General features: G+C 54.2%; 1 protein-coding gene across 2 annotated transcripts; it reads right to left on the bottom strand.

The window, feature by feature from the left end:
- Window positions 1–132: 132 nt before the first annotated feature.
- Window positions 133–22,997, bottom strand: LOC110574598 (ATPase family AAA domain-containing protein 3). 2 transcript variants are annotated; one of them, XM_021683342.1, is made up of 16 exons: window positions 22,689–22,997; window positions 18,589–18,665; window positions 17,359–17,460; window positions 16,971–17,030; window positions 15,681–15,750; window positions 15,223–15,388; window positions 14,954–15,023; window positions 12,543–12,698; window positions 11,493–11,549; window positions 10,969–11,094; window positions 10,630–10,754; window positions 10,099–10,150; window positions 9,698–9,768; window positions 8,673–8,840; window positions 7,459–7,567; window positions 133–1,061 (listed from the first exon to the last, which is right to left on the bottom strand). In XM_021683342.1, exons 1-16 carry the CDS (start codon window positions 22,888–22,890, stop codon window positions 897–899), a joined length of 1,776 nt encoding a protein of 591 aa, XP_021539017.1. In that variant the 5' UTR covers window positions 22,891–22,997; the 3' UTR covers window positions 133–896. The 2 variants fall into 2 exon arrangements, with proteins under 2 accessions (XP_021539017.1, XP_021539018.1); XM_021683343.1 differs by lacking the exon at window positions 7,459–7,567 and having other exon boundaries at window positions 921–1,061.
- Between the last annotated feature and the right edge of the window lie 2,991 nt (window positions 22,998–25,988).

The raw sequence follows: 25,988 nt of genomic DNA, 5'->3' as shown, positions 1-25,988 counted from the left end.
TGACCCCCACCCCTGCTGGTCAGTAAATTCTCCAGAAAGCTCCAGTCTCTGCCTCTTCTTTCATCTCTGAACCTGTGACCCTTTCAAGCCCCTGCCCCTTGAATCAGCCATGAGATACACACATTGTGAGGTATCCTGTCAAGTTTTTATTGGATTCTGGATAAAAAGACCCCAACTCCAATGGATGGAGGGCCACAGATCCTGTGGGCTAGGACAGCGCCCCCAGCACTGGACATTCCTGGCCAGTGGGCCTCTGGCCCTTCAGGCACCACCACCGGTCGCTGGCAGCTAGTTCTTACCCTCTGGGTGTATCACAGTCAGACGTATGCAGGGCATCTCCCTCTCCCTAGTTCCGGGGGGGAAGCAGCTCCCACCCAGCAGCACAGGGGCCTGCTCTGCTCAGCCCTCGCTTGCTGGGTGAGACTGGGCAAGGTCAGGCCCCTACCCATGCCCAGCCCCGCTCTGGACACAGATGCAGCAGCCGGCCACAAGAGCTTAGCCAGCACCTGAGAACCGGCAGTACCAGCTGGACCACTGTCCCTGCACATGGGGACAGCGCTTCCCCCCCAGCACTGGGCCTGGCTTAGAGACTCCCATCTCCCAGCAGTGTCCTGGGGGTCAGGTGACGGCCCCAGTCTGGACCACCCAGCAAGCACCACCACAGCCTGAAGGGAAAAGCCCAGGGTACAGAGGAACCAGCCTCCCACAAAGACGCTACAACTGCAGCTGCTCCCAAGCAGAGGCCTTTAATGCTGTGCTGGTCCTGACCCGAGGAATATTTAAAAATGCTGAGGTGGGCAGCTGCGCAGGCCCATCACTGGGGGAAGTGGGCATCTTGGTGCTTCTTCCTGGCAGGGCCACCTGGCCAATGTGCCCCCTGGGTATCCAGGCCCAGCTCACTCAGCCTGTGTACTTGGGGGCAGGGGCTGGTCACCCTTAGGCCTGGCTCCCTCAGCCTTCAGCCACTGCATCTTCTGCTGGTGCTGCTGGATGGCATCCTGGACCCGGGCATCCATCATGGCCTCAGTGAGGAACCCATCCTCGGAGGCATACGCCATGGCCTGGCAGGGAAAGAGAACACTGATGCAGGGCATGCAGAGGGCTTACCTGCAGGGGAAAAAGGGTCTCCCAGCCCCAGGCTTTCAGACCCTGGGCCCCACCGGTCACCAGGAACCACCCACCTGCAGGACAGGGCCAGACCCAGGGATAAGGCAGCCTAGCTGGCCCCACCCATGAGCTCGCCTCTTGGAGATGCCCTCCAGAACCTGAAGGGGTGGCAGCGAAGACTGGGATGTTGAGTCCATTAAGAGGATTGCTGGCCCGTACCCTCTACCACAGGCCTGTGCTCAGTCTCAGGAGGGGCGCGGCTTCCCAGCAGAACACACACATGCCAGCATGCCAGCAGAACATGCTTTGCTCCCCTGTGTGTGCAGGAGTGTACACACAGGCATGTGTGCTTACAAGGGAATCCACAGCCCATGGCAGCCACCATCCCTGCAATGCCCATGGCCCTGCCCACATCCCCAGTTGGCACGAGTGCCATGTTCTCGCATCACCGAGTTTCTCAATGACTTTCTAAAAATAGAAAGTCTGAGGCCAGCTGTCAGGAAGCAGCTCAGCACCCCCAACGCAGACCTGGAAGGCCCCTAATTCACAGAGAGCAAAACTACCCTCAGGGCCAGGGCACAGACAACAGAACCCACCATAGGGGGGGGGGGGGGGGGGGAGGTCCATTCTGACACTGAGGGGAGGGCAGGACCCCTAGGAAGAGAGCTCCCCAGGAACCCCCAGCAATTCTAGCTTGGTCAGAAAGTAACCCGCTAGGCCCAACTGCCCCTGAATGCTCAGCACCCAAAGCAGCTGGAAGCTTCCCTGGTAGGAAGGTAGAGGGAGTGCAGGATCCCCTTCCAGAATCCCAGAGTATCTGAGCAGACATATCTGCCCAAGGGGGCCAGGATCCCTATTGAGGGATGGCTGGACTTAGCAATGGGCCTCCAAAGAAATGAGGAAAAGGGGAAACCAGTAACTTTACCATGGAGAAACCTGGCGGCACCACCTTAACCAGGTCAACATCCCTGTGATGTTGTACAGACATCACGTGTCCCCTGTCAGGACGTGACCAGAAGGCACCTCATCTCTGGGGTCTTCTCCCAAAACCCACAATCTCAGTCTAACTGTGAGAAAAACATCAGAAGGACAATCTCTGTAACACCTGAACAGCACTCCTCAAAACTGCCAGGATCATCAAAAACAAGAGACATGTGAAAACTGTCACAGCCCAGAGGAGCCCAAGCAGACATGGCAACTGAACGAGATGGGGGACTTTGGAGGGAGTCCTGGAAAACATCAGGTCCGAGGTGGAGTCCACAGTGACATGGCAAATGTGCCCAGTGAGAGGAGTCACACCACGGTGGGGGAAGCTCCATGCTATCCTTGCAACTTTCCTGTGAGCCTGAAATTACTGAAACATAGCAAACTTCATAAAAAAAAAAAAAAAAGGCAAGCCCTGGACTCAAGGATGATGCTTACAGGAAAATTAATCAACGTGATGCACCACGTTAATAGAATGAAAGACAAACCACACGATCATCTCAATTGATGCAGAAAATGGCAGTTGCAACGTTCAACACCCTTTCTTTGTGCAAACAATAAACTAGAGATGGAGGAAAATTTCCTTAACGTTCTAAAGGTCATTTATGAACAACCCACAGCAAATATATTATCAATGGTGAAAGACTGAGAGCTTTTCCTCTGAGATAAGGAACAAGTCAAGGATGCCCACTCTCACCACTTCTATTCAACACAGTAGTGGAAGTCGTAGCCAGAGCAATTAGGCAAGAAAAAGAAATAAAAGGGATCCAAATTGGCAGGGAAGAAGTAAAATTATCTGCTTGAAGATGATATATTCTTATATGTAGTAAACCCTAAAGATGCCCCTCGAAAGTTAAAACTAGTAACTAGAGGTGCCTGGGTCGTTCAGTCAGTTAAGTGTCTGGCTCTTGATCTCAGGTCACGTCTTGATCTCAGGGTTGTGAGTAAAAAATAAAACTAATAAGCAAATTCAGCAAATTTGCAGGACACATTAACACACAAAAATCATTTGTGTTTTGGAGCACCTGGGTAGCTCAGTCAGTTAAGTGTCTGCCTTTGGCTCAGGTCATGATCTCTAGGTCCTGGGATTGAGCCCCATATTGGGCTCCCTGATCAGCAGGGAGTCTGCTTTTCCCTCTCCCTCTACAGCTCCTTCTGCTTGTGTGCACGCATGCTCTCTCTCGCTCTCTAATAAGATCTTAAAAACAAAAAACCGTTTGTGGGGCGCCTGGGTGGCTCAGCTGGTTAAGCGACTGCCTTCGGCTCAGGTCATGATCCTGGAGTCCCTGGATGGAGTCCCGCATCAGGCTTCCTGCTCGGCAGGGAGTCTGCATCTCCCTCTGACCCTCCCCCCTCTCATGTGCTCTCTCTCATTCTCTCTCTCTCAAATAAATAAATAAAATCTTTAAAAAAAAAAAAAAACCATTTGTGTTTCCATATGGTAATAATGAACCATCTGGAAAGGAAATTAAGAAATTAAGAAAATTCCATTTACAATAGCATCAGAAAGAAAAAAATACTTAGGAATTAACTTAACCAAGGCCAAAGAGTTCTACATTAAGAACTACAGAATACTGCTGAAAGAAATTAAAGATTTCAAAATTAGAAAGATATCCACGTTCGTATGTTGGAAGACTTAAACTTGTTACGGTGTCATTACCGTCCAAAGTGATCTACAGATTCACTGCAATCCCTACCAAAAATCCCAATGATGTTTTTTGCAAAAAAAAAAAAAAAAAAAAAAATCCATCCTAAAATTCATATAGAATCTCAAGGGAGGCCAAAGAGCCAAAACAGTTGGGATAAGATTTTCAGGTCTCACGTTTCCTGATTTTAAAATCTACTACAAAGCTACAGTAACAAAATCACTGTGGTACTGGCATAAGGGCAGTTATACAGACCGATGGGGTAGAATGGAGAGCCTGGAAACCCTCACATGTGTGGTCTGAGGATTTCCAACAAGGATGCCAAGACCATTCAATAGGGAGAGGACAGTCTTTTCAAACAATGGTGCTGGGAACACTGGATATCCACATGCAAAAAAGAATGAAGGTGGACCCCTACTTGCCCTATCCCACACACAAAACTTAACTAAAAATGAATCACACCGGGGCGCCTGGCTGGCTCAGTCAGTTAAGCGTCTGCCTTCGGCTCAGGTCATGATCTCGGGTCCTGGGATCGAGTCCCATGTCAGGCTCCCTGCTCAGCGGGCAGTCTGCTTCTCCCTCTGCCTCTGCCCCACCCCCCATCCCCTGCCACTCGTGCTCTCTCTCTCTTGCTCACTCTCACTCTCAAATAAATAAAATTTAAGAAAAAAAAAATGAATCACACCTAAATGTAAGACCTCAAATTACAAAGCTACTAAAAAAAAAAACCATAGGGTAAGCTTCCAGACACTGGATTTAGTGATGATTTCTTGTCTACGACACTGAAAGCATAAGTGACAAACAAAACTGACAAACTGGACTATATCAAAATTAAAATCTTTTGTACAGGGGCACCTGGATGGCTCATTTGGGTGAGCGTCTGCCTTCGGCTCAGGTCATGGTCCTGGGGTCCTGGGATCGAGCCCTGCATTGGGCTCCCTGCACATCGGGGAGTCTGCTTCTCCCTCTCCCTCTGCCCCTCCCCCCGTTTGTGCTCTCTCTCTCAAATAAATAAAATCTTAAAATCTTTTATGCATCAAAATCTTAAAAAAAGGGGGGGAGGGGGGCCACTCTGCTGGCTCAGTCAGTGGCGCATGGGACTCTTGATCTCTGGGTGGTGAATCTGAGCCCCATGTTGGGTGTAGAGATTACTCAAAAATAAAATCTTACAACAAAACAAAACAAACCTTTTGTGCATCAAAGGACTTTATCAACCAAATAAAGAGTAAAAAAGCAACTCACTGAAGGCTAGGAAATAACTGTAAATCACATATCTGATAAAGGGTTAGTATCCACAATACATAAAGAACTCCTAAAACTCAACAGAAAACCACCTGATTCAAAAATGGGCAAAGGACATGAATAGACATTTCTCTAAGAAAACATATACATGGCCAAAAAGCACACAAGACAGCCACATCACTAATCATCAGGGAAAAGGCAATTCAGATCACAATGAGATCACTTCAGATCCACTAGAATGGCTACTACCCAAAAAACAGAAAATAACAGGTGTTGATGAGGGGGTGAGAAACCAACTCGTGTGCACTTCTGGGGGGAATGTAAAGTGGTGCAACCACTGTAGGAAATGGCACCGCAGCTCCTCAAACATTAAGAGCAGCTCATCACATGATCTAGGAATTTCCCTTCCGGGTATACACTCAAAGGAATGAAGAGTGGGGTTTCACCTGCACACCCATGTTCACAGCAACCACCCAAATGTCCATCTCCATGGATGAAGGGATTAACAAATGAAATATATCCACAACGGATTATGATTCTACCTTAAAAAGGAAGAAATGCTGACACATGGTACAACATAGATGGACCTTAAGAACGTTATGCTGAACGAAATAAGTCAGTCACAAAAGGACAAATACTGCATGGTTCCACTCACATGCACTACCTAGAGGAGTCACATTCACAGAAAGTGCAAGTGCAGGAGCCAGGAAATGGGGGGGTGGGGGATGGCGGGGTGGTTAGTGTTTAACGGGATGACATTTCAGCTTAGGAGGATGAAAATGTCTGGAGACAGATGGTGGTGATGGTTGCACAACAATGTGAATGTACTTAATGCCATTCATCTGTGTACCTAAAAATGGTTAAAATGGTCAATTTTGTTTAAAAAATAATGCTAACAACGCGGTGACTTCCCACAACCAAGTGGTAAGAGGCAGCAGGAACTCCATTGATAAAACCATCGTAGAAGCAGCATGGGCTTCAGGGACCAAGTGCATGAGGGCCCCCCAGGCAGTCCAGCCTGGAAGGAGGGGCAGGACAGGCAGGAGCAAGCCCAACAACCAGCTCTGAAAATCACCATCCAAAAGGCAGGAAGGGGGCCACCATCAGAACTCCACCATGCTGGCACCCTGACCCGGGACTTCCTGCCTTCACAACCTTGGAAAATGAATGTCTATGTTTAGGCCCCCTGGGCTGTGGTACTGTTAGAGCAGCCCAAGCTGACAGACATCCTATCCTCCACCCTGCTGGTTGTGGAAACAGAGCCAGCGTCATGAGGCCCCGGTCCTGAGTAAGGGCAGCCTGGAGCAGAGCACCCGCTGATCCAGGTGGGGACACAGTTTACAGTCTGGAGCTGTTACAGCACACAGCCCAGCTCACTTTGACTAATACAGTCCCTCTGTGTATCCAAGCTACCACATTCAAATCCAAGTAGATGCCTAATTAACAAACACATATTCACTTAACAGCACTGTTATGTTTCTTGTGGCTGGATTGTCAGGTAGCCCCAGACAGATGTGAGCGCAGGCCCCACAGAGGCCATAATGCCGACACAAAGCCGAGGGCTGGCCGGTGGACGGGAGCTACTTGGCACCTCCACCTGATAGGGCTTTTCCCCTCTCAGCAATCACCAACCTGCAAATGCTTTCTGGATGTCTGCACCCAGGACTCCTGGGGGTCAACCGGCTCCCCTGCCCTGGGGGGTGGGGGTGGGGGCCCTGTGGACATCTCAGGAGGAAACTGGGTGTGGGGAATGACAAGAACCACTCTGGGCCGTGTGCCCTGGGCCACAGCACAAGGATAAAGTCAACTCAACCCATGTGCTCTATGCTGCCCTCAAGACCCCACAGCAAACCCGATCATGCATGGAGCAGACAATCCTCAACACCGACGGTCTCCATCTGGTGAAGAGCTAGGAAGGAGATGCCCAACCCCTTATCAGATCAGATTCACTCCTTGGTTCCTCATCTCATTTGCCCTCTGGTAAGCCCACCTTTGGCTCATGGGATGCTCCATGTGCCCCTGTGGTCCCCTATCCCCCAACTACAGAATCGCCTGCCCCAAATGTGCTAGGCCCCAGCTTGGGACAGACTCCAGAGGTTCCCAAGACCTCAAGCCTGAGCCTGTGGGACCTTGATGCCCATGTGACACTTGGCTCATTTCCAGGAAACCCCACTGATTTCAGAGCTCTATCTGATTTGGACCAAAACCACAATGACAAGGAGGTAGGCCATAATACCCAAAGCTAGTGACACGTCTCCACATCCTCCCTGCGTGCGGGGGTGGGGGGGTGTGGAGGCAGAAGCTGGTGGTGGCTAGAATGCAGGACAGGGCATGACATCTGTGTGCAGAAAACCCTTCAACAGAAACACCCTGGGGGGTGGGGGGGGAGCAGGGGCCAGCACTGGTTACCTTCCAATGACTCAGTATTTCCCAATTGGTCAAGCTCACACCTGTAGCAGGGAGCACGTCCCCAGCTCACCTGCCAGGCCACAGCAAGCTGGGAGATCTCCCGGCCCGACATGCCCTCCGTCAGGCATGCAATCTCCGAACACTTCCTCCCGTAGTCAAACTGAGCTAGCTTCAAGCGCCTGTGAAGGAGAAATTCCCACGTGGTGCTCCCGTGTGGAGTATAGGATGTCTGTCAGGTCTGGCTAAAGACCAGGACAATCAGTCAAACACCCATGGAAAAGGGGCACCTGGGTGGCTCAGTTGGTTGGGTGACTGCCTTCAGCTCAGGTCATGATCCTGGAGTCCCGGGATCGAGTCCCGCATCGGGCTCCCTGCTCGGCGGGGAGTCTGCTTCTCCCTCTGACCCTCACCCCCTCACGCTCTGTCTCATTCTCTCTCAATAAATAAAATCTTTAAAAAAAAAAAACACCCATGGAAAAAAGGACTCAGAAACTCAGACCACAACCAGTGTTTGGACTGTAGTCAGGCCAGAATGGGCCACTGGGAGGCTGGGGTGGGGGTGGGTGTACTGGGGCCAGCCGGGTGGCAAAGGAGAAAGGAGGCCCAGATAGTGGAACGCAAGGGCTCCGGCAGCAGAGGGACAGCACGGGCAGGCAAAGCCCGTCCTAGAACAGAACACGGCTCTCACTGCCACCAGCGACAGGAGGGATTCAGGTCAGTGCTGCTGCGAGATCCGGCTCCCTGGAGATGGTTAAAAATAGACCCGCCTTTGCCTATATGGAACACTCTGGACAGAGCAATGAGTGAGGGTGGCCGGGACAGAATGTGGAGGGCTTCCCCATCGCCTGGTGACTTCTACAGAACAGGGGCCTGCTGTGTGCTGGCGAGGGGCCCCGGCTTCCGGGAGTCGGGGTGAGTAGTGAACAACGGGGAGTCAGCTCCGAGACTGCCACGACCACCTCAGAGTGAACAAAGCTCAGCCAAGGTCTGCAACCACCACCACAGCCCCTCACTCTCCAGGGCCTGACTGCAGCCTCCACTCCTCAAAAGCCCCAAACTGTTAAGAGACTTCACGTAGCAGAAAAGGATGGAGGTGCTAGCTTGTTTGTGATGACGGGCCACTGACTCAAAAACCTGGCAAAAAGCAGGAGGCATGGGGGCCAGCAGGTGCGTACCCCTGACCCCCATGTGGACCCACAGGGTTAGGACGGGAGTGTAGCACCGGGGCCAGGAGCTGGTGGGGTACAGAGGGCCCCCCAGTGCTCAGGCCATCAGCACACTTACTGCTTTCCTTCTGTGGCTGGCTTCAGAACGTACTTGTCGAAATACATCCTCACCAGGCGCTCCCGCTCCTCCCGCTGGGGCAGGTCAAAGCGGACCATCTCGTCAATGCGGTCGTTAACGGCCCAGTCAAACTGCTCGGGCTGGTTGCTGGCCAGGACCAGCATGAACCTGAAGCCAGCACAGAGCAGGGGCTAAGGGCCTGCCCGACCTGGGCGCTGGCCCCCAGGGCAGGGAGCCTCTTAAACCCACACAGGAGAATTTTCTAGGAGAATCTATTTGGCAGCTTTTTAACCTGAAAAACCCAGGAAGGCCCAGCACTGCCGTCTGCTACCCATCCCTCCCTCGAACACCTCTCCACTGACCAAGGGCCCAGCCTGATGGGGTGGCCATTTAAGCTCTGCTGTGTGGAGGAACAGGGACCCCACAGTCTGAGACCTCTGCCCCTCCCCAACCTGAGCTGCAGGGTCTGGGGTTCAGCTAGTTGAGCAGAAGGGCCAACTCAGCAGGAACCTGGCCCAGACTCTCAGGGAGTCTGAGTAGGGGCGGGGGTCTCTGCTGGCAGTAGCCATGGCAGGCAAGGGGGAAGCATATGACTGGGGGGCCACACAGCTGACTGGCAGGGCTAGGTGCCCCTGGATGACTAGTGGGCACAGGACTGGGGGCCCTCAACAATGCAAGAGGGCAAGATGAGGGGATTCAGAAGCAGCGAGCCCCTTTCCAGAGCAACCTATGCCCCAGGGCACCTGGCCGTAGGGTGACCACCCCTACAGCCCATCAATGGAGGGCCAGCAGAGATGCCAAGTGCAGTGACCTGTGGGCAAGGACTTGCGCCTGGCTCTCCTGAGACTCCCCAGCACATCTCAGAAGTCTCCACAAAACACCCCCTGCACCCCAACCGGCCCTTCCCATCGCCCAGGCAAGTGTGCATGCCCTGTTCCAGCCCCGCCCCACAGCAGCCGTGTGAGCTCAAGCAGAGCCTCAGTTTCCCTCTGCAAAGGGACTTCGCACCGGCGGGTGGCCCTCACTTGCTGCTGTGCTGTCCCGTCCGGTGCAGGAACGCATTCAGGGTGGCCCTGAGGTCCTCGCTGATCTTCTCCTGCGGACAAAGTTCTGGCATCAGATGGGAGGCAGCCGGGGGAAGTTAAACAAAGGTGCCACTCCATCCCTCTGAGAGCCCCACACAACAGGGTCTCCATGAGACTTAACTTCAAGGAAGACTTTAAAGACGCCCTGGGATCAATTCCTGCTTTTCAGACCAAATTTATGAAGAAAGTGCAGCTGAGGAGCAAGTCTGGGTCAGACATCGTTGTGAGTGACCAGCAACCTCCCCGTAAAGCACGAACGCGGCTGCTGGACACCACTCCTGACCGCTCACCTACAGCCGGCTGGGCCCAGCAGGCCAGATAGAAGCTTCCAGAATACTCACAGTCGCTCGCTTCCTGAGGAAGGCGTCCGCTTCATCCACAAAGAGAAGGAGGCTGTGAAGGGAAAAGAACGAACAAGAAGTCGGTGAGGGCCGCCCAGCTGCACGCTAAAACTAGACTCAGTTTCAGGAACACAAAGTGCCGGCTACCCTCAGTAGTGGTTGGGGACCCCAGACCCGACAGGGGAGCCCAGGGCCGGTGCTGCGGGGAAGCGACTGGTTTGTGCCAAACTCCTAATTTGGCACTAAGTTCAGTATCGGGGCTGGCAGCCGCTCGTCTTTAATGTGTTAAAAGCGAGGCTCCCGTGATGAGCACAAGCCACCAGGAATCTCTTCCCGGGGTGAATTTCTCCCTTGGACTCCCAACCCCAGAGTATTCCAGCCTTGTGCACAACCATGGAGACAAGCTGCAGGGGAAGTCACCGACACCGCCCCCCAAACCCACCCCCCAGCTGGCGCTCCGGTGGCCGCTAGGAACCCGGGCCATGCAAGTGCATGCACGCAGGGGGCCATCCCAGGAGGGGCCCGGCTCACCCTCGCCGGCTGGTACTGGCCCAGTCGAAGACCTTGTGCATGGCAGTCACACCGTCCCGCCCCATGGGGGCCACATCCCCGCCTGTCATGATGGCATAGTCCATGCCTGAGTGCAGCGCAAGTTTCTAGGCGAGAGAGGGGCAGGGGTGGGGGTGGAGGGCAAAGCCTGTTTACTTTCCTCCCCTCCAAATGCACTCAGTCTGGCCCCCCACCAGGTACTGTTGGGATGCCCCCTGCCTGGAAAGCTGCCCCCCCCCCCCATGTGGCCCATCCCTAAGAGCCACAGCTGCAGCCTCTGCCCACGGCACCCCACCCACCTGTGTGGCCGTGCGCCCTCACCTTGGCAAACAGGGTCTTGCCAGTCCCAGGAGGCCCGTACATCAGAATGTTCCTGTACAGGCTGTGGTTCTTCTTGGTGTTCCTCGTTGCTATGGCAATGTCCCGCACCCGTGCTTCCAGGCTGGGCTGCCAGGGGACATGGCAGGTTGGGGGACACTCTGCTGCCTGTCTGGCAGCCCCAAGAGGCAGCTTACCCCAGGCATTCTACTTTAGGAATGAAAAGCTGGGGCGCCCGGGTGGCTCAGTCCCTAAGCGTCTGCCTTTGGCTTGGATCATGGTTCCGGGGGCCTGGGATCGAGCCCCGCATCGGGCTCCCTGCTAAGTGGGGAGTCTGCTTCTCCCTCTCCCACTCCCCCTGCTTGTGTTCCCTCTCTCGCTGTCTCTCCGTCAAATAAATAAATAAATAATCTTAAAAAAAAAAAAGGAATGAAAAGCAGCCCCATCCTGTAGAAAACCTCCATGGGCAGAAGAGCACCTCCCACCCCAAAGCCTATTACAGCCCCCAGATGGGCAGCACCACTTACACTGAGGACGACGCCCTCCAGTGCGTCCTGAGGCTTACTGAGGAGCCGCCTGCTGACCTATGGGGCGGGGGGCACAACATGGGGACAGTCAAGCTTATCAGCAGAGCCCACGACCCAGGCACGGAGCACGGGGAGCAGCTAGACTGCCACGTGGGAACAGAACTGCCGCGGCACTCACACTCCAGGCCACATGTGACGGGGCCCCACTCCCACTCTGGACGGGGGGCCTGCGAGGCTGTCTGTGCTACTGGCCTAGACGACAAGTCCGCAGCAGGGAACCCGACGTGGGGCTCGATCCCACAACACTGAGATCATGACCTGAGATGAAATCAAGAGCCCAATGCTTAACTGACTGAGCCACCCAGGAGCCCCTTCAGATCATTTACTGATTTAGGGGCGCCTGGGGCACTCAGTCAGTTAAGGGTCTGCCTTTGGCTCAGGGGTCCTGGGATGGAGCCCCGCATCGGGATCCCTGCTCGGTGAGGAGCCTGCTTCTCCCTCTGCTCCTACGCCCTGCCCCCCCACCCCAGCTCATCCTCTCTCTCCCTCAAATAAATAAAAGCTTAAAAAAAAAAAAAAGAAAAAGATTCTTTACCCATCTTTATTTTCTCAGTTACCCACAGTGATCACTATGGAGATCCAGCCACAGCCCGTGGGAGGACATCAAACCGGGCAGAAAGCCTGGCTCCCCTCGAGGAAGGAAGCTCACACTGTGCTGCTTCCAGCAACTTCTCTCACAGGACGATGGCACAGAGGAGCCCCAGGATTTTGTAAACAACCCAAAATCTACCCAGGGGGACAAGTCACATTAACAAATCCACAGAGGTGACCAAGTGGACTAGGGTGAGGATCTCCTCAGTGCTGATGTGGACAGGCTCCCAGAATAGCATCAGAGAGAAAAAAGCCACAATCAGATCCAACATCCCGGAGAGAATAGACAGTATTTGGGTAAAGAGGGGAAAATGAAGACACGTGTTCACAACCTGGCTGAAATGCCAGAAAGAACTGGGAAGGACATGCCACTCCAGGGAGGACGGGGCCCACAATTACCTGCACGGGATGCCTCAGAGCCTCCAGCACGGTGATACGAGAGGTCTCCCTCACCAGGGACGGCTTCCCCAGCCGGGCCTCAATGTACCGTCCAGCAACAGATGTGGCGTTCTTGGCAGAATAGACTCCGACGGCCAGCAGCGTCAGCCCAGCCACCTAGAGCGGGGCAGCGGGAAGGCAGGCGGAACCCACCAATCCTGCACCAGGCTGTCAGCAGTCGGCACCGCACCCTCCCCCCATCCCATCCCATGCAAGGTGACAGCAAGGGTCACAGAGCAGCGTCCTAGCTGGCACTCAATTTCGCATGACCGCAGATATTTCCAGACAGACGCGATATCAAAAAGCTTATCATAACCACCCCTTCTCAGAAAGCTACTGGAGGATGCACTCCAGTAGAATTAGGGAAGCTTCCAGGCAACAGGAGCCCCAGCTACGAAGACACAGAGAGACCCTGAGGCTCAGAGGAGACAGACCGAACACTGTGGTGGAAGCACAATCACAGGGCAGGTGACCAAGAACTACAAGAGATTCCTGGAAAGTATGCCAACACCTGGAAACGAAACTGAAACGTCTTCCCCACAAGACAAACAGCCTGGCTGCTGCAGGGGGAAGCGAGGACTCTCTAAGACCACAGGAACGAGGTTCCAGGAGACCAGGTGGTGACTACAGTGACAGGAACAAGAGGCCTGTGATGGGGGAGGTGGGGCTGGGCCGGCCCCAAGAATCCAGCAACCTCTGACATTGCCCAGCGCTCTCCAATGACCACCCCTCCGTGAGTCTACCCAGCTTGCTGGGAAGGTAAACGCTTGACTCATGAGCAGCTGATCAAATAGGAAGGATGGCCAAGGGGCATTTTCCTGCTCAGCCTGTCCTGTGCCTGGATTCCCCACCAAGGAGCTCCTGTCAGGGGGCAGGCCAGGACTGACTATCAGCCCACAACACTGCCCCAGGCAGGTGAGGATCCCAGACTGAAGATGGACATGAGAGATTCAACAGAGATTCAACATAGATGTTTACAACAGCTGGAAAAGTCTGGAAAGATCTGAGTGCACAGGGTGCTCAGACCACACGAGCAGTCAGAACGCCTTTAAAACACTCTGGGGGGAGGGGTTGCCTGGGTGGCTCAGACGGTTGAGCATCTGCCTTTGGCTCAGGTCGTGATCGCAGGGTCCTGGGATGGAGCCCCACATGGGGCTCCCTGCTCAGCAAGGAACCTGCTTCTCCCTCTCCCTCTGCCCCTCCCCCACCTTGTGCTCCCTCCCTCCAATAAATAAATCAAATCTTAAAAAAAAAAGAGCCAGCAGTCTCACTAGCTGCCGGTTTCCTCAACTGGCATCCTGGCCCTCCCCCGGTAGTCCAGTCCCTGCTTTCCTTGAGGCACAGCCTGACCTCCCCTGCTGCTTCTCACTGTCTCCAGAAAGAGGCTAGAATTATGCCCAAAGCAGGGCACTTGCAGAAAGGGCTTCAGAAGCCAGCAGGCCAGGAATGTGGGTGCACAGGGACGCTCATGGTCAGCATGGTTACTTGTCTCACCCTTTGTTAGGGCATCAGTACCACGTGAACAAATGCCAAGTCACACTGTGCAGCCTAGAGCGGTGCCCGGCCCAATGCTGACATTAGGAAGTACTTGCAGAATTGGTGGGCTTTTCTCGGGCACCTGGGTGGCTCAGTTGGTTAAGCGACTGCCTTCAGCTCAGGTCATGATCCTGGAGTCCCAGGATCGAGTCCCGCGTCGGGCTCCCTGCTCGGCAGGGGGTCTGCTTCTCCCTCTGACCCTCCCCCCTCTCATGTGCTCTCTCATTCTCTCAAATAAATAAATAAAATCTTCAAAAAAAAAGAATTGGTGGGCTTTTTGGGAACCAGTCCTGGCTGAAGCCCTCCCCTCTACCCTGAGTGCTAAGCAGCCGCGTGGCACAGCACAGACCACAGGGCCTTAGAATGTGTGCCTGGAGTCCTACAGCCTTGCTGGCTGCCCTCCGCCTCCCGCTAGAGGGTGGGAACCCTTACCGGAGCATGGTTTAAAGGGGTTCATGGCCACATCTCTGGGGCGCCCCTGGAGGTTTAGCTGGGCCCCACCCTTGAGGCTGCCAGGCAGATTTCCAGTTACACTTTCCAAAGGGCAGCACTTCTAAGGAAGAGGGAAACTGAAGCTCTAGCACCTCTTCCCACATCGTCCAGCCCAAAGGTTAAAAAACCTACCGCCAGCGTTAACACCGAATTGCTCCCTGCGCCCCACACCCAGAGGCCGCGCGCATCCGGTTTTCACAGCAGAGGGGCGGGAGGGAAGAGAAGCAGCGCATGCTTACACCTTGGACCTGCCTGGCACACCTCCCACCACTGAGTGCAGGCCCACGACCCAACGGCGACCCTGACACAGGCCACAAGCAGGAAGACGCAGCAGCAGTGTTTACCGTGGCTGTCACTTTGTCCCAGTCTGTCACGAAGGTACGGAATCCTTCCCCAAACAGGGTGCCAGCTGTCCTGTAGAGGAAGCAGCGATGTGACCGGGCAGAACGATCTAGGCCCTTGGCTGGAGAAAGGGCAAGGGCGTTGAAGGTCAGCCCTGAAGGTCAGCACCCGGAGGACCTGCTGAGAGGCTGCCTCCTGCCAAGGCACTGACCGAGGGCCTCCTGGCACACGTGAAGGGCTGTGCTAGGGGCCTGTGGGGACCGGCCCTCACCGGATGGACTCCAGGATGGTCTGGCGGTGCTCGGCAGCCTTCAAGCGGATCTGCTCACGAATGATGTCCGCATTCTCGCGCTCCGCCTTGGCCCGAGCCCGGGCCTCAGCCTCTACCCGCAGCATCTCGTTCTTGTGCCGCAGCTCCATCTCCCGTTCCACGGTGGCTGCCCAGGGAAAGGGCAGGAGGAGGGTGTTCAGCCCACGGCCCCCTAATCCTTCCAGTGAGGCCCAGGCAACCCTCCTCCCAGACCCTGGGGGAATGCCCGGCCTGCCTAGGCTCCTGCTACAAAGTCCCAACCAAGGAACGCAGAGCTCCTATACAGAGTCTTGGAAATGTTGCTTGGGGATCAAAGTGCCTGAAGCAACGTGTATCCGTGCCTACAGCCTGCTTTCCCCAGGGGCCTTTCTCGAGCCTAGGGCGGCTCCAAGGACATAGCCCCCAAAGCCCAACTCTACCTCGCCGCATGGCCTCCTGCTTCTGCACCGACTCCTCCTGCTTCCGTAAATTCTCCTCATTGAGAAGTTGCTGAGAAGCCACAGGGGAAAGGGAAAAGCTTTCAAAATTAGTAAACTGATCTGGGGTGCCTGGGTGGCTCAGTCAGTTGAGCATCCAACTCTTGGTTTTGGCTCAGGTCATGATCTCAGGGTGGTGGGATGGAGCCCCATGTCGGGCTCTGCACTCAGCAGGTAGACTGCCTGAGTCTCTCCTCCTCCCTCTGCCTCCCCACCTCCGCTCATGCACGCGCACTCTCTCTCGTTAAAACAAATAAATAAAACCTTAAAAAATATATTAGGAAATGATCAACAATCAATCTAAGAAATGAACTGCTCCAGCCTGTGGGGAAGCTTCTGTTGCTCCCGGGGGCTCCAAACCTCTCTGGGAATGATGCCCCGGGGCCTACACACTCCACAGCCCTTGGCAGGCAGGTCTGAACCCCACCCAGGACATATGCACACATGCATGGGGGGGGTGGGCGGCGCAGCAGCTCCCGCCTCTAGCACAGTTCCGCCATAGGATAGACCTCTGGGCACCTCTAGTCCAGACTCACAGCTGTCCTCAAAACATTGTCTTTCCCCTGTTAAATTTACGTTTTTAAAAGAAATTTTATTTAAATTCTAGTTAGCATACAGTGCAATATTGCCCTCACCAGAATTCGGTGGTTCATCACTTACATACAACACCTGTACCCATCACAAGTGTCTCCTTCATCCCCGTCGCCCATCTAGCCCCTCTCCCACCCCCTCCCTCCAGGGACCCTCAGTTTGTTTCCTATCATTCAGAATCTCTTACAGTTTGTTTCCTTCTCTCCTTTGCTTTCCTCCCTTCCCGTGTTCATCTGTTTTGATTCTTAAATTCCGCATATGAACGAAATCACGCTTTCTCTGACAGACTTATTTCACTTAGTCCAATATATTCTAGCTCCATCCATGTCGTAGCAAATGATAAGGTTTCATGCTTTTTGATGGCTGGGTTTCCTTGGAATGCCCAAACAGGTACAAGCATTTGGAAACCACCTCTACCATGAACTTGTCACAGCCAGGTTCCCAGGTTCTCACCCAGAAGAACCCTCACCACAGCCAGAGCTGGAGGCCCGTGTGTCCCGTGTGTGTGTGCATCCCTGGGACCTAGCACCTACCGCTGGTAAGACAGCTCTGAATGCTGGCCCAACAGCTGCCCCCAAATATGCCTGTGCTCTCGGGGAGGACAGAGGCAGCTCGCCTCCCATGCAAATGTGCTCAGCTCACCTGCTGCTTCAGCTGGTCCTCATAGCGCTGCCGGGCCAGCTTGTCTTGGTACTGGGCCCTCTAGGGAGGAAGAGGGCAGTGTGAATACAGCTCAGCTGAAAAAGCTGGTGGACGGCCTGAAACCCACATCTGAACCCAGACGTTACTGGGTGCTGGGCCCCCAGATAAGCCACCCACCCCTACCTGCTGTTAATGAGCACACACGCTCGGTACACGTGTGCTCCCCGTCACGCTCAGCACTGAGGGATCCATGGGCTTTTGATATTTGCACAAGGTCATCCCAGAGTCTCGATGGGTAACAGACCCAGACTGAATTCGGGGACCATGGTGTGCCCCAGCAGCGCTCCACCCTGGTCACCCTGTGCCCGTGGGGCCATGTGGTCCTTACGGCCTGGTGCTGCCTCGTCTCCTCACTCAGAGTCTTCCTCCTTTCTTCAGCCTGCACGCGGATCTGCTCACTCTTTAGCTGCTCCACAGCGGCCTCGTATTCCTACAGAATATACCAGTGGTTGCAAGTCCAGAACCGGTGGGGCCTCGCTCTCAGGACTCTGAGGCTCAGGGCTCACACTGCCTCAACAACCCTTTCCCAGGTAGGCTCCAAAGGGGCTGGACAGAAGCAGGAGGGGCATCCAAAAAACACACCCTAGACCGGCACCCCACATGCCCGTCAGCTCCCAGCTGCATGGGCACCAAGGCCCAGGACGACCCAGACCACAAGTAGTGAAGTGCCAGGAAAACAGGGCTGGGCCCCAAAGGAGCAAGACGGTCTCCTGGGGTGTCTGTCACTTCCTTCCCCAACATTGTTTCCATGGTGGCTTATGTCACGTGCTCACTTTTGTTGTTTTTTTTTTTTTTAAAGATTTTAGTTATTTATTTGACAGAGAGAGACACAGCAAGAGAGGGAACACAAGCAGGGGGAGTGGGAGAGGGAGAAGCAGGCCTCCCGCGGAGCAGGGAGCCCGATGCGGGGCTCGATCCCAGGATCCTGAGATCATGACCCGAGCGAAGGCAGACGCTTAACGACTGAGCCACCCAGGCGCCCCAAATAAATACAGATTTTTAAAAGACTATTTGAGAGACACCGAGCGAGGGCACAAGCAGGGGGAGGGGCAGAGGGAGAAGCAGACTCCCCAGTGAGCAGGGAGCCTGATGCGGGGCTTGATCCCAGGACCCTGAGATCATGACCTGAGCCGAAGGCAGACGCTTAACGACTGAGCCACCCAGGCGCCCCACGTGCTCACTTTTGGGACTACGCTTTACAACAGCCAACGATGGACGGCAGAGCCTGTGTCTTTTCTATGCTTGCTATGTGCTCAGCATAAAGGTCCTGCCGAATGCAGAGAAACCAGGTAAGAATCTCCCTTGGGGAGACCAGATGGTCCTCACCCACACCAGCCCTTCCAGGTGGTTCTGCTGCAAGAACTCAGGCCACAAACCCAGCGCATCTTTGACCTCTTCCTGTTTCCCTCTTAACCACAAGCAAGAAAGCAAATCCAAGAAGGGAGATGTCTGAGGAACCCACCCTGTACCCACCGCCCACATGCACTTTCTCTTTGCAGGTTGTCCCTCCGCCACAGGGATGTGGCCTACCTCGGCCAGCACCAGCCCCACTACTCACTTTGAGCTTGGACTGTTGCTCCAGCTGCAGCGTCTGCTCCTGCATCTGTGCAAGACTCAGGGCCTCCTTGGCATGTCCTGTGAGGGAGAGGGAGAGAGTGGGTATTAGGACACTTGGGCACCAGGCAAGCATTCCTGTGTGCCAGGGGGCTTTCAGGGAGGCCACAGCTCACCTCGACCAGAAAACACACGTGCCCACCCTCATTCCTGGACCAGATCTTGTTTGGTGACCCCTCCCTCCGAGACCACTGCCCCCTTCTCCTCCCCTATGTCTGCTCCACTCCCAACAGAAAGCCCCACATACAAGACCTTACCCCCCCAGCAGCTGTCACATCCCAGAGAGCTATCAGAAAGGCTGCCCCACGCTAGTTGAGAGTAGGAGGGTCAACATGGCCGTCACGGTCCCGATTAAACAAAAAGCAGCCTGTAGCTAGAATACCTTATTTTTCGTGGTAGGTATATTTCTCTTAAGTCCCCGATATCTATTATTATTAACCTGCTATCAAACACATGCGAGTAGTACAATGAATAGGAAGTAAACAAGTTAAAAATAAGCCAATGCACACAGAATGATGGCTCTTCACAGACCCTGTGTTACAAACACACACATTATAAAGGTTTTCTGTGTGTATTTTATTCGTAAGGTGCAATTCATATCCACCAATACTTGAGTGTTCTGAAAAAAAAGCTAACTTCTGGTGCTCTCCTAGCCAAAAAGCCTGTGCATCTGGCTTCTCAAATATTTTGGTGATGACACAGTTCTCCCATACATGAAATTTTACTATAAAGAAATATCCTAATACATAACAGTATGGAAGGAAAGTAGGGAATCCCTGTGAACCCAGCTCCCTGATGAAACAATGTACCTGGTTTTCTCCCTTTGTGTACCACACATCTATCCTTCCACCTGAGCCCCGTGACCTTACTTTCTGAAGCCTTCGAAGTAAGTTGCAGACCCCAGTACCCATCACGCCCAAGCTGCGGCAAATGCACCATTACCTAGAGCATGACTTCTGTGTGCAGGTCTGTGAGCACCCTCACACGCTGAGATGGACGGGGAGGAAGCTGCGGTATCTGATGGTCCACTAGGGCCAGCGGTGTGGAGAGCACATAGTGCCTGAGCCTGGGAAGGGCCTTCAGAGCCAGTCAGGATCGGGCTGACACGGCCTCCCACACCTCACTACAAGGCTCTCCCCTGGGTCTCTGGCGATCGGAGGCACAGGAGCCCGAGGAGAGGCAGCACAAAAGCACCAGGGTCCCACATCCTGCCCCGTAAACTTGGTAAGCCACAAAGCCAAGGCTCGAACAGACTCTAGGAGCCCCTTCTGAGCAGGAGGGAGTGAAAGCACAACAGTGCTCGTCCTGCTGCAGCAGATAGGAACGTGGGTGCCTCGGGGCAACAATGCTGAGACCAGGTCACAGCTGCCCTTGTCACTCACAGCATGACTTTAGTCAGCCAGGTTAACCTCACCTGAAAATGGGGCAATTAGAGATCCCTCAGCCACTGACTCGAGAGAGAGGGAAATGTGAGAGCAGGTAACCTCAGCACAGCGCCTGGCACCCACGTGTCCCACTAATCACAAGCTACAATTTCAACACTACCAATGGTAACTTACCACCTTGAAATCATCTAACAGGAGCTGTGCATTCCAAAGCACTAATGTAGTTCCTACTACAGGCAAGGGGCTCTTTTACACCTCCACCTTCATGGAGTGTACAGACACATGGACTGGAGCACTCAGAGAGCTCAAGGCCAAATGTGCTGCTCTGACCTCCAAGGAAGGCCCAGAGACTTAGGGGATGAAGGAGCATCAGGCTGGACCCAACGGACAGAGCAGGCGGTCATACTACAGGGAGCAGCTGAGGGCATCTTGGTTTGCCTGGAGAGAGCAGTGAGTACTAAGAAGACAGGTTTTGGAGAGGGGCTGTTGAGCAGAGAGGCAAAAGGCACCCTGGGAAGAAGGGGTTGGGGACAGGAAGAGGTGGTTCAGCAAGGCAAAAGCTCTCCCACTGGCCAGTAATTAGGCCAGGAAGGATGGCAGGAACAAAATGAAGTAGAGGGGCTCCAGGCTAGCTCAGATGGATGGGCATGCGACTCGTGATCTTGGGTTTGTGAGTCTGAGCCCCCCCGGTGGGTATAGAGATTACTTAAAATATAAAAAAAATTTTAAAAATTAAATGACGGGCACCTGGGTGGCTCAGTCATTAAGCATCTGCCTTCGGCTCAGGTCATGGTCCCAGGGTCCTGGGATCGAGCCCCGCATCGGGCTCCCTGCTCCGCGGGAAGCCTGCTTCTCCCTCTCCCACTCCCCCTGCTTGTGTTCCCTCTCTCGCTGTGTCTCTCTGTCAAATAAATAAATAAATAAAATCTTTAAAAAAAAATTAAATGAAGTACAGTTCACACTTAGAACAGAATCACTGGATGTAGGGCGCCCAGGTGGCTCAGTTGGTTAGGCATCTGCCTTCAGCTCAGGTCATGATCCAAGGGTCCTGGGATCGGGCCCTGCATGGGGCTCCCTGCTCAGTGGGGAGCCTGCTTCTCTCTCTCCCTCTGCTGCTCCCCCTGCTTGTACTCTATTGCTCTCTGTAAAATAAATAAAATCTTTTTTTTTTTTTTAAGATTTTATTTATGGGTATGGTCCCCCCAGACAGTGGCCCCTGGGGGCCAGGTGGAGAATATTCTGGGGGAGTAGCTGTGGGGCACCTGGTACCAAAGACATGGGAGCTATTCAGAGGCATGATCAGATGAGGAAGAGAGGCCCCTTAGCTGCCTCCCCTCAGGCACACTCAAGGCTATTCACAAAGGCCCCCATAACTGCAAGGATTTGGGGATAGTAGGATTCAGCTTCCAAAAGTGGGAAAACTCTGAAATTCTGTGTACGATTGAGTTAATGAAATGTCACAGGAGCTGGGGCAGAAAGGTGCCACCCCCACTAAGCCCTTAACAACAAATTGGGTCACATGTTAAAAGTCTGTCATCATCTGAGGTGCCTTGATGCCCAGCCCAACGTGGGTTTCTCAACCAACCCGGTAACTGAAATTACCTTGCAAGCTCAAAACACCTAGTCTGAGAAGGATGGTCTTCCAGCTAGGCCTAAGTAAACAGGCCATCCTAAGCCCAGGCCCAAATATCCAGATGTTTTTAATGTCCCTCTGGGGATCTGAGAGTCAGGCACCCTTGCACCAGGATGTTCCTGCAGCCCCTGGGGAAGGGCAGGGACTGTACCACAAAGTGCCAGGCCTCTCCCTCCTCAAACAGATTCTCCTTTATACCTGTTTATAACATGGCTTCTTAATACAGCCTCCTCTGAAAAAAGGGCATCTCTGCTTAAGCAGAAATCTGAGAACTACTGTGTCCTTTCAATCAGTGTACATTCTAGGTTCTCAAACACTTAAGACCGTATCCTAGAACAAATCATTAAGCCAATAAGACAAAAGATGGGAGGAAAGGAGGTAGGATTAGTGAAGGTCCGGCCAATTACCGTGCCTTGAGGGCCCTAAGTCAGGAAGGCTACCTGGAGGGACCAGGACAGGCTGACCTGCATTGCATTACAGACCCCTTCAATCTGAACGCTAATGCTTTTCAAAAATAAGCACAAAGCTGCTGTATTTTCCATAAAACCAATGGCCCTCAACTGTACTTCCCTTCTCAAGTGGACGATTGCTAACACCACACACGGACTGGATCTGGCCACGCTTTGGCCACGTGGAGGCAGCAAGAGGCCCAAGGAGCTTCCCTACTCGACAGTAACTGAAGACCAGGCTCCAGCCCGGGCACCTGCTACCTGCGACTTCTCAAAATCCCATCTGCACCAGTTCCTCACTGAAGGACGCTCGACAGCTTGGAAGGTGCCGAGGGTGCTGGTATCCCCAACCTCCCCGCACGCAAGGTGGCTTTGGCCAGGTTTACTCCTGTAGGCCAGTTTCCTCACCCGGCAAGTGGGACTGCAGATAGCCGCCTATCCCTCAGACGACTGCGGAGCTAAATGCGCCCTAGGACCCGGCATGCCCGGAGGCTCGGTGGACTGGCTCTCCGCGGAGGAGCCCCGAGCTCCCCTGGCCCCACCCCAGACCCGGCCCCACCCTCGCCGCCGCACTCACGCGAATGCTCCAGCTCTCGCGCCGCCTTGGCTGCGCGCTCCAGGCCCGTGGGGTCAAAGTTGCTCCATTTGTCCTTGGGCGCCGGCCGATCCCCCGCGCCACGGTCCCCGCCGCCCTCGGCCCCAGGCTGAGCGGGCGGCAGGGACAGCGGTGGCCCCGCGCCTTCGCCCTTGGGACCCTTGATCCCGAAGAGCCACGACATGGCGCGCGACCGCCGCGCGCCGCGGCAGCCGCCGGGAGCCGAAGCCGAGTTGAAGCGCGCGGATCGGGGCAGCCTCCACGCGCTGCGAGCCGGTGGTCAGAGGTCCTGCGCAGGCGCGACAACGCCTCTTCCTCCCAGGCGACGGAAGCGCATGAGGGCCGCGTACCGTGCGGCCTCCTGACTGGCCGCGGTTACCGTGACGTCACCGGCGTCGTCGCCAGGATTGCCCAAACTGGCTCTGGGGGCGGGCCGTCGAGGGGCGGCCGAAACGCCTAGTTACGGGGACCGATCAGGGACAAAATGGGTCGGGTGCATGTGTGCCCTTGTTTACGTCATTTCCTGATTGGACGTCAGTTCTGTGTCGCGTTGCCGTGGGTTCCCGCAGAATCCCGACGAGGCGGAGACGGAGAGGCAGGTGCCGGGGAGCCGGGGCGGGGGTCCTTGGTACGCGAGGGAAAATCAATCCGGGGCAGGCGCGGGGAGGGGCCTCGACTCCGCGCCCCGGACCCGCCGCCCGCGACCGGGCCGCAGGGGCCCCTGGAGGGTTGAGGCTGCGCTCAGTGGGTCTGGGTGCTCGCGCACGTAGTCGGCGCTTAGTAGGATGTTAGAAGGGTAGAAACGCAGTCGTTGCCCGTCCCCTAGAGCCGCCATCAGGTTGAAGAGCCGGCTGGAGAACAAGCTCGCCCCGGCCTCCTTTTAGGTATCTCAGCAAGCCACAGTGGTCCGTGCTCGCACGATCCTTTGTATCACTCCGGAGTGGCTCACAGGCTGGCTCAGTTGGTTGAGCATCCGACTCTCGATCTCAGGGTCAGGAGTTCAAATCCCGCACTGGGCCCCACACTGGGTGTGGAGGCTCCTTCAAAGTGGCTCACAACTGGAGGGAGACGGATCTCAACCCCAGAAGCGTGGAAAGACAGAGCAGCCCCCCAAAGTCCCACAAGAGGGCGTCCTTGCTGGAGGAGGGGTCCAGTCTTCTGGGGCACCTCCAAAGGCCGCGTGCCTGCTTCCGGGACAAAGGGGCAGGCTGACCCCGCCTTGGGCAGAGGGAGGAAAGGATGGGCAGAGCCAGCGTTGCTCTAGAACCCACAGTACCCAAAGCTAGCAAAGTTCGCTTCTAGGGCCAACATCCAAGTTGCCCCTTTAGTCTTTCCTTGATGGAATTGGTTGAGTTCCCAGAATTATATGGAGTTGCCCCCAGTGGACTGAAAACAGTTTTAATGCTGAATAAAAATAGGGGAAAGAATTAAAGATGATTCTGTGATCTTTCACCCTCAAATGAAGAGAAAGCCAAATGAGTTTCCCAGCCAGATGCCGCCCCCCTCCCCCACACCAGTGGCCATCAAGGTTTTTATGGATTAGCCACAAACTATATACTTCCCACAGCCCCCCTAGCAGGGCTCTGCTGCATGAAGAAAAGGAAATGGGTAAGATACAGGAAGTCCTTGTCCAAACACAGCTCAGCCATGTGCCCGTCTAGCTCCATCCATCCCAGTCCAGTATTGGCAAGCTTGTGTACGTTTATTTAAAAAGGAATCACTGGGGGGCGCCTGGGTGGCTCAGTCGTTAAGCGTCTGCCTTCGGCTCAGGTCATGATGCCAGGGTCCTGGGATCGAGCCCCGCATCGGGCTCCCTGCTCAGCGGGAAGCCTGTTTCTCCCTCTGCCACTCCCCCTGCTTTTGTTACCTCTCGCACTGTGTTTCTCTCTGTCAAATAAATAAAATCTTAAAAAAAAAAAAAGGAATCACTGAGAATAAATTTCTGCATTTAAAAAGCCAGTTTCAAAAAATAGTCAGGGGAGCCTGGGTGGCTCAGTCAAGTATCTGCCTTCGGCTCAGGTCATGATCCCAGAGTACTGGATTGAGCCCCACATCGGGCTCTGTCCTCAGCATGGAGCCTGTTCTCCCTCCCTCTGTCCACCACCCACCCACCACCACAACCCCCACACATGCTCTCTCTCTCAAATAAACAAAATCTTTAAAAAGTAAAAAATACAGTCAGTTTCATTTAACTTGACTTAATTTGAAAAAGAGTTGATTGTTGTTTAAGGATTTAGGTAAGGGCACTCCCTTTGACAGTGGGGTCAATATTTATACAAAAATATTTGTATAAATATTTTTATTTTTTACTTTTTTTCAAGTAGGATCCTTGCCCAATATGGGACTTGAAGGTCGACCCTGAGATCAAAAGTCTTGTGCTGTTACCTACTGAGCCAGTCAGGCGCCGGCCGGGTACTTTCCAATTTCTGATGGGCCATAGAAAACATCCAATCCACTTGTGTTTGTCACTTAAAATCTTAGATTGGGAGCCATTGAGGAGGGCAGACAAACCTTTCCTAAAAACACTAAGTTAATAAAATGGAATTATGATGATGCTTTTTACCTGATGCATTCACATTTAACTGACAAATGTAGGGTTCTCTGCTGCTTGTGCTGAGCTGTTTTGCTGACAGATTTCCTGATAATCACCCTCCCCACAACATGTGGCTTTCTTCTCTGAGGGAGTCCTCCAGCATTTAAGACCTGGAGGAAAGACTGCAGAAGTTGGAGATGCAGGTGGACAGCTTGGCCTACAGCCTGTCCTCGAGTCCAAAGAGAGAAGACAGGTGCCCCTGGGAAGCCCAGGCAGCAGGTGTGGTTTCTGGACCCCTGGCTCCGGCCGGACCTCTGGAGCCACATGGCACACCAGAGCTGTGGCCTTCCAGTCTGGCCCACAGCCCCCCACTCAACCAAACCCCAGGGTGTCCCATCACCAAGGTTGCACCTGCCCACTGCTCAACCTGCCTGGTGTCTGCCATGGATAGCACTTGTGCAGAAGCCTGCCTGCTTATCACATTTAAGACTCCTAGGACAGCCAGGCCTTCAAAAGTAACGAGCTGGTCCCTTTTCTGTTCCCTCTCTCCGCTTCCAAAAGGACCTGCTGGTTCTGGTGTTGCTCACAGTCACCCAAACCCACATGCAGGCCACACCCACACCTCCACCGGACAGACTCCAACCCTGCCAACAGAAAAGCTGCCCAGCCTGGCCCTCCCAAAATGGGGCCCTGGGCTGCTGGTCCCCATCCTAGCCAGCAAAGCAGGGCAAGCAGGGCTCCCAGATCAC

This window comes from Neomonachus schauinslandi, chromosome 4 (genome assembly GCF_002201575.2).
Source record: "Neomonachus schauinslandi chromosome 4, ASM220157v2, whole genome shotgun sequence".
Lineage (NCBI taxonomy): Eukaryota > Metazoa > Chordata > Mammalia > Carnivora > Phocidae > Neomonachus > Neomonachus schauinslandi.
Note: the sequence above shows the minus strand (reverse complement) of the source record. Positions and strands in the feature narration are given on the sequence as shown.

What these genes read in the sequence shown, in the direction of transcription:
- LOC110574598 (XM_021683342.1), bottom strand. Translation starts at nt 22,890, where the DNA reads ATGTCGTGGCTCTTCGGGATCAAGGGTCCCAAGGGCGAAGGCGCGGGG. An exon ending in TGGAGGGCGTCGTCCTCAGT is followed by an intron (nt 11,095 to 11,492) that starts GTAAGTGGTGCT and finishes GTCCCCTGGCAG; the next exon opens with CCCAGCCTGGAAGCACGGGT. An exon ending in GCAAGACCCTGTTTGCCAAG is followed by an intron (nt 10,755 to 10,968) that starts GTGAGGGCGCAC and finishes TCTCTCGCCTAG; the next exon opens with AAACTTGCGCTGCACTCAGG.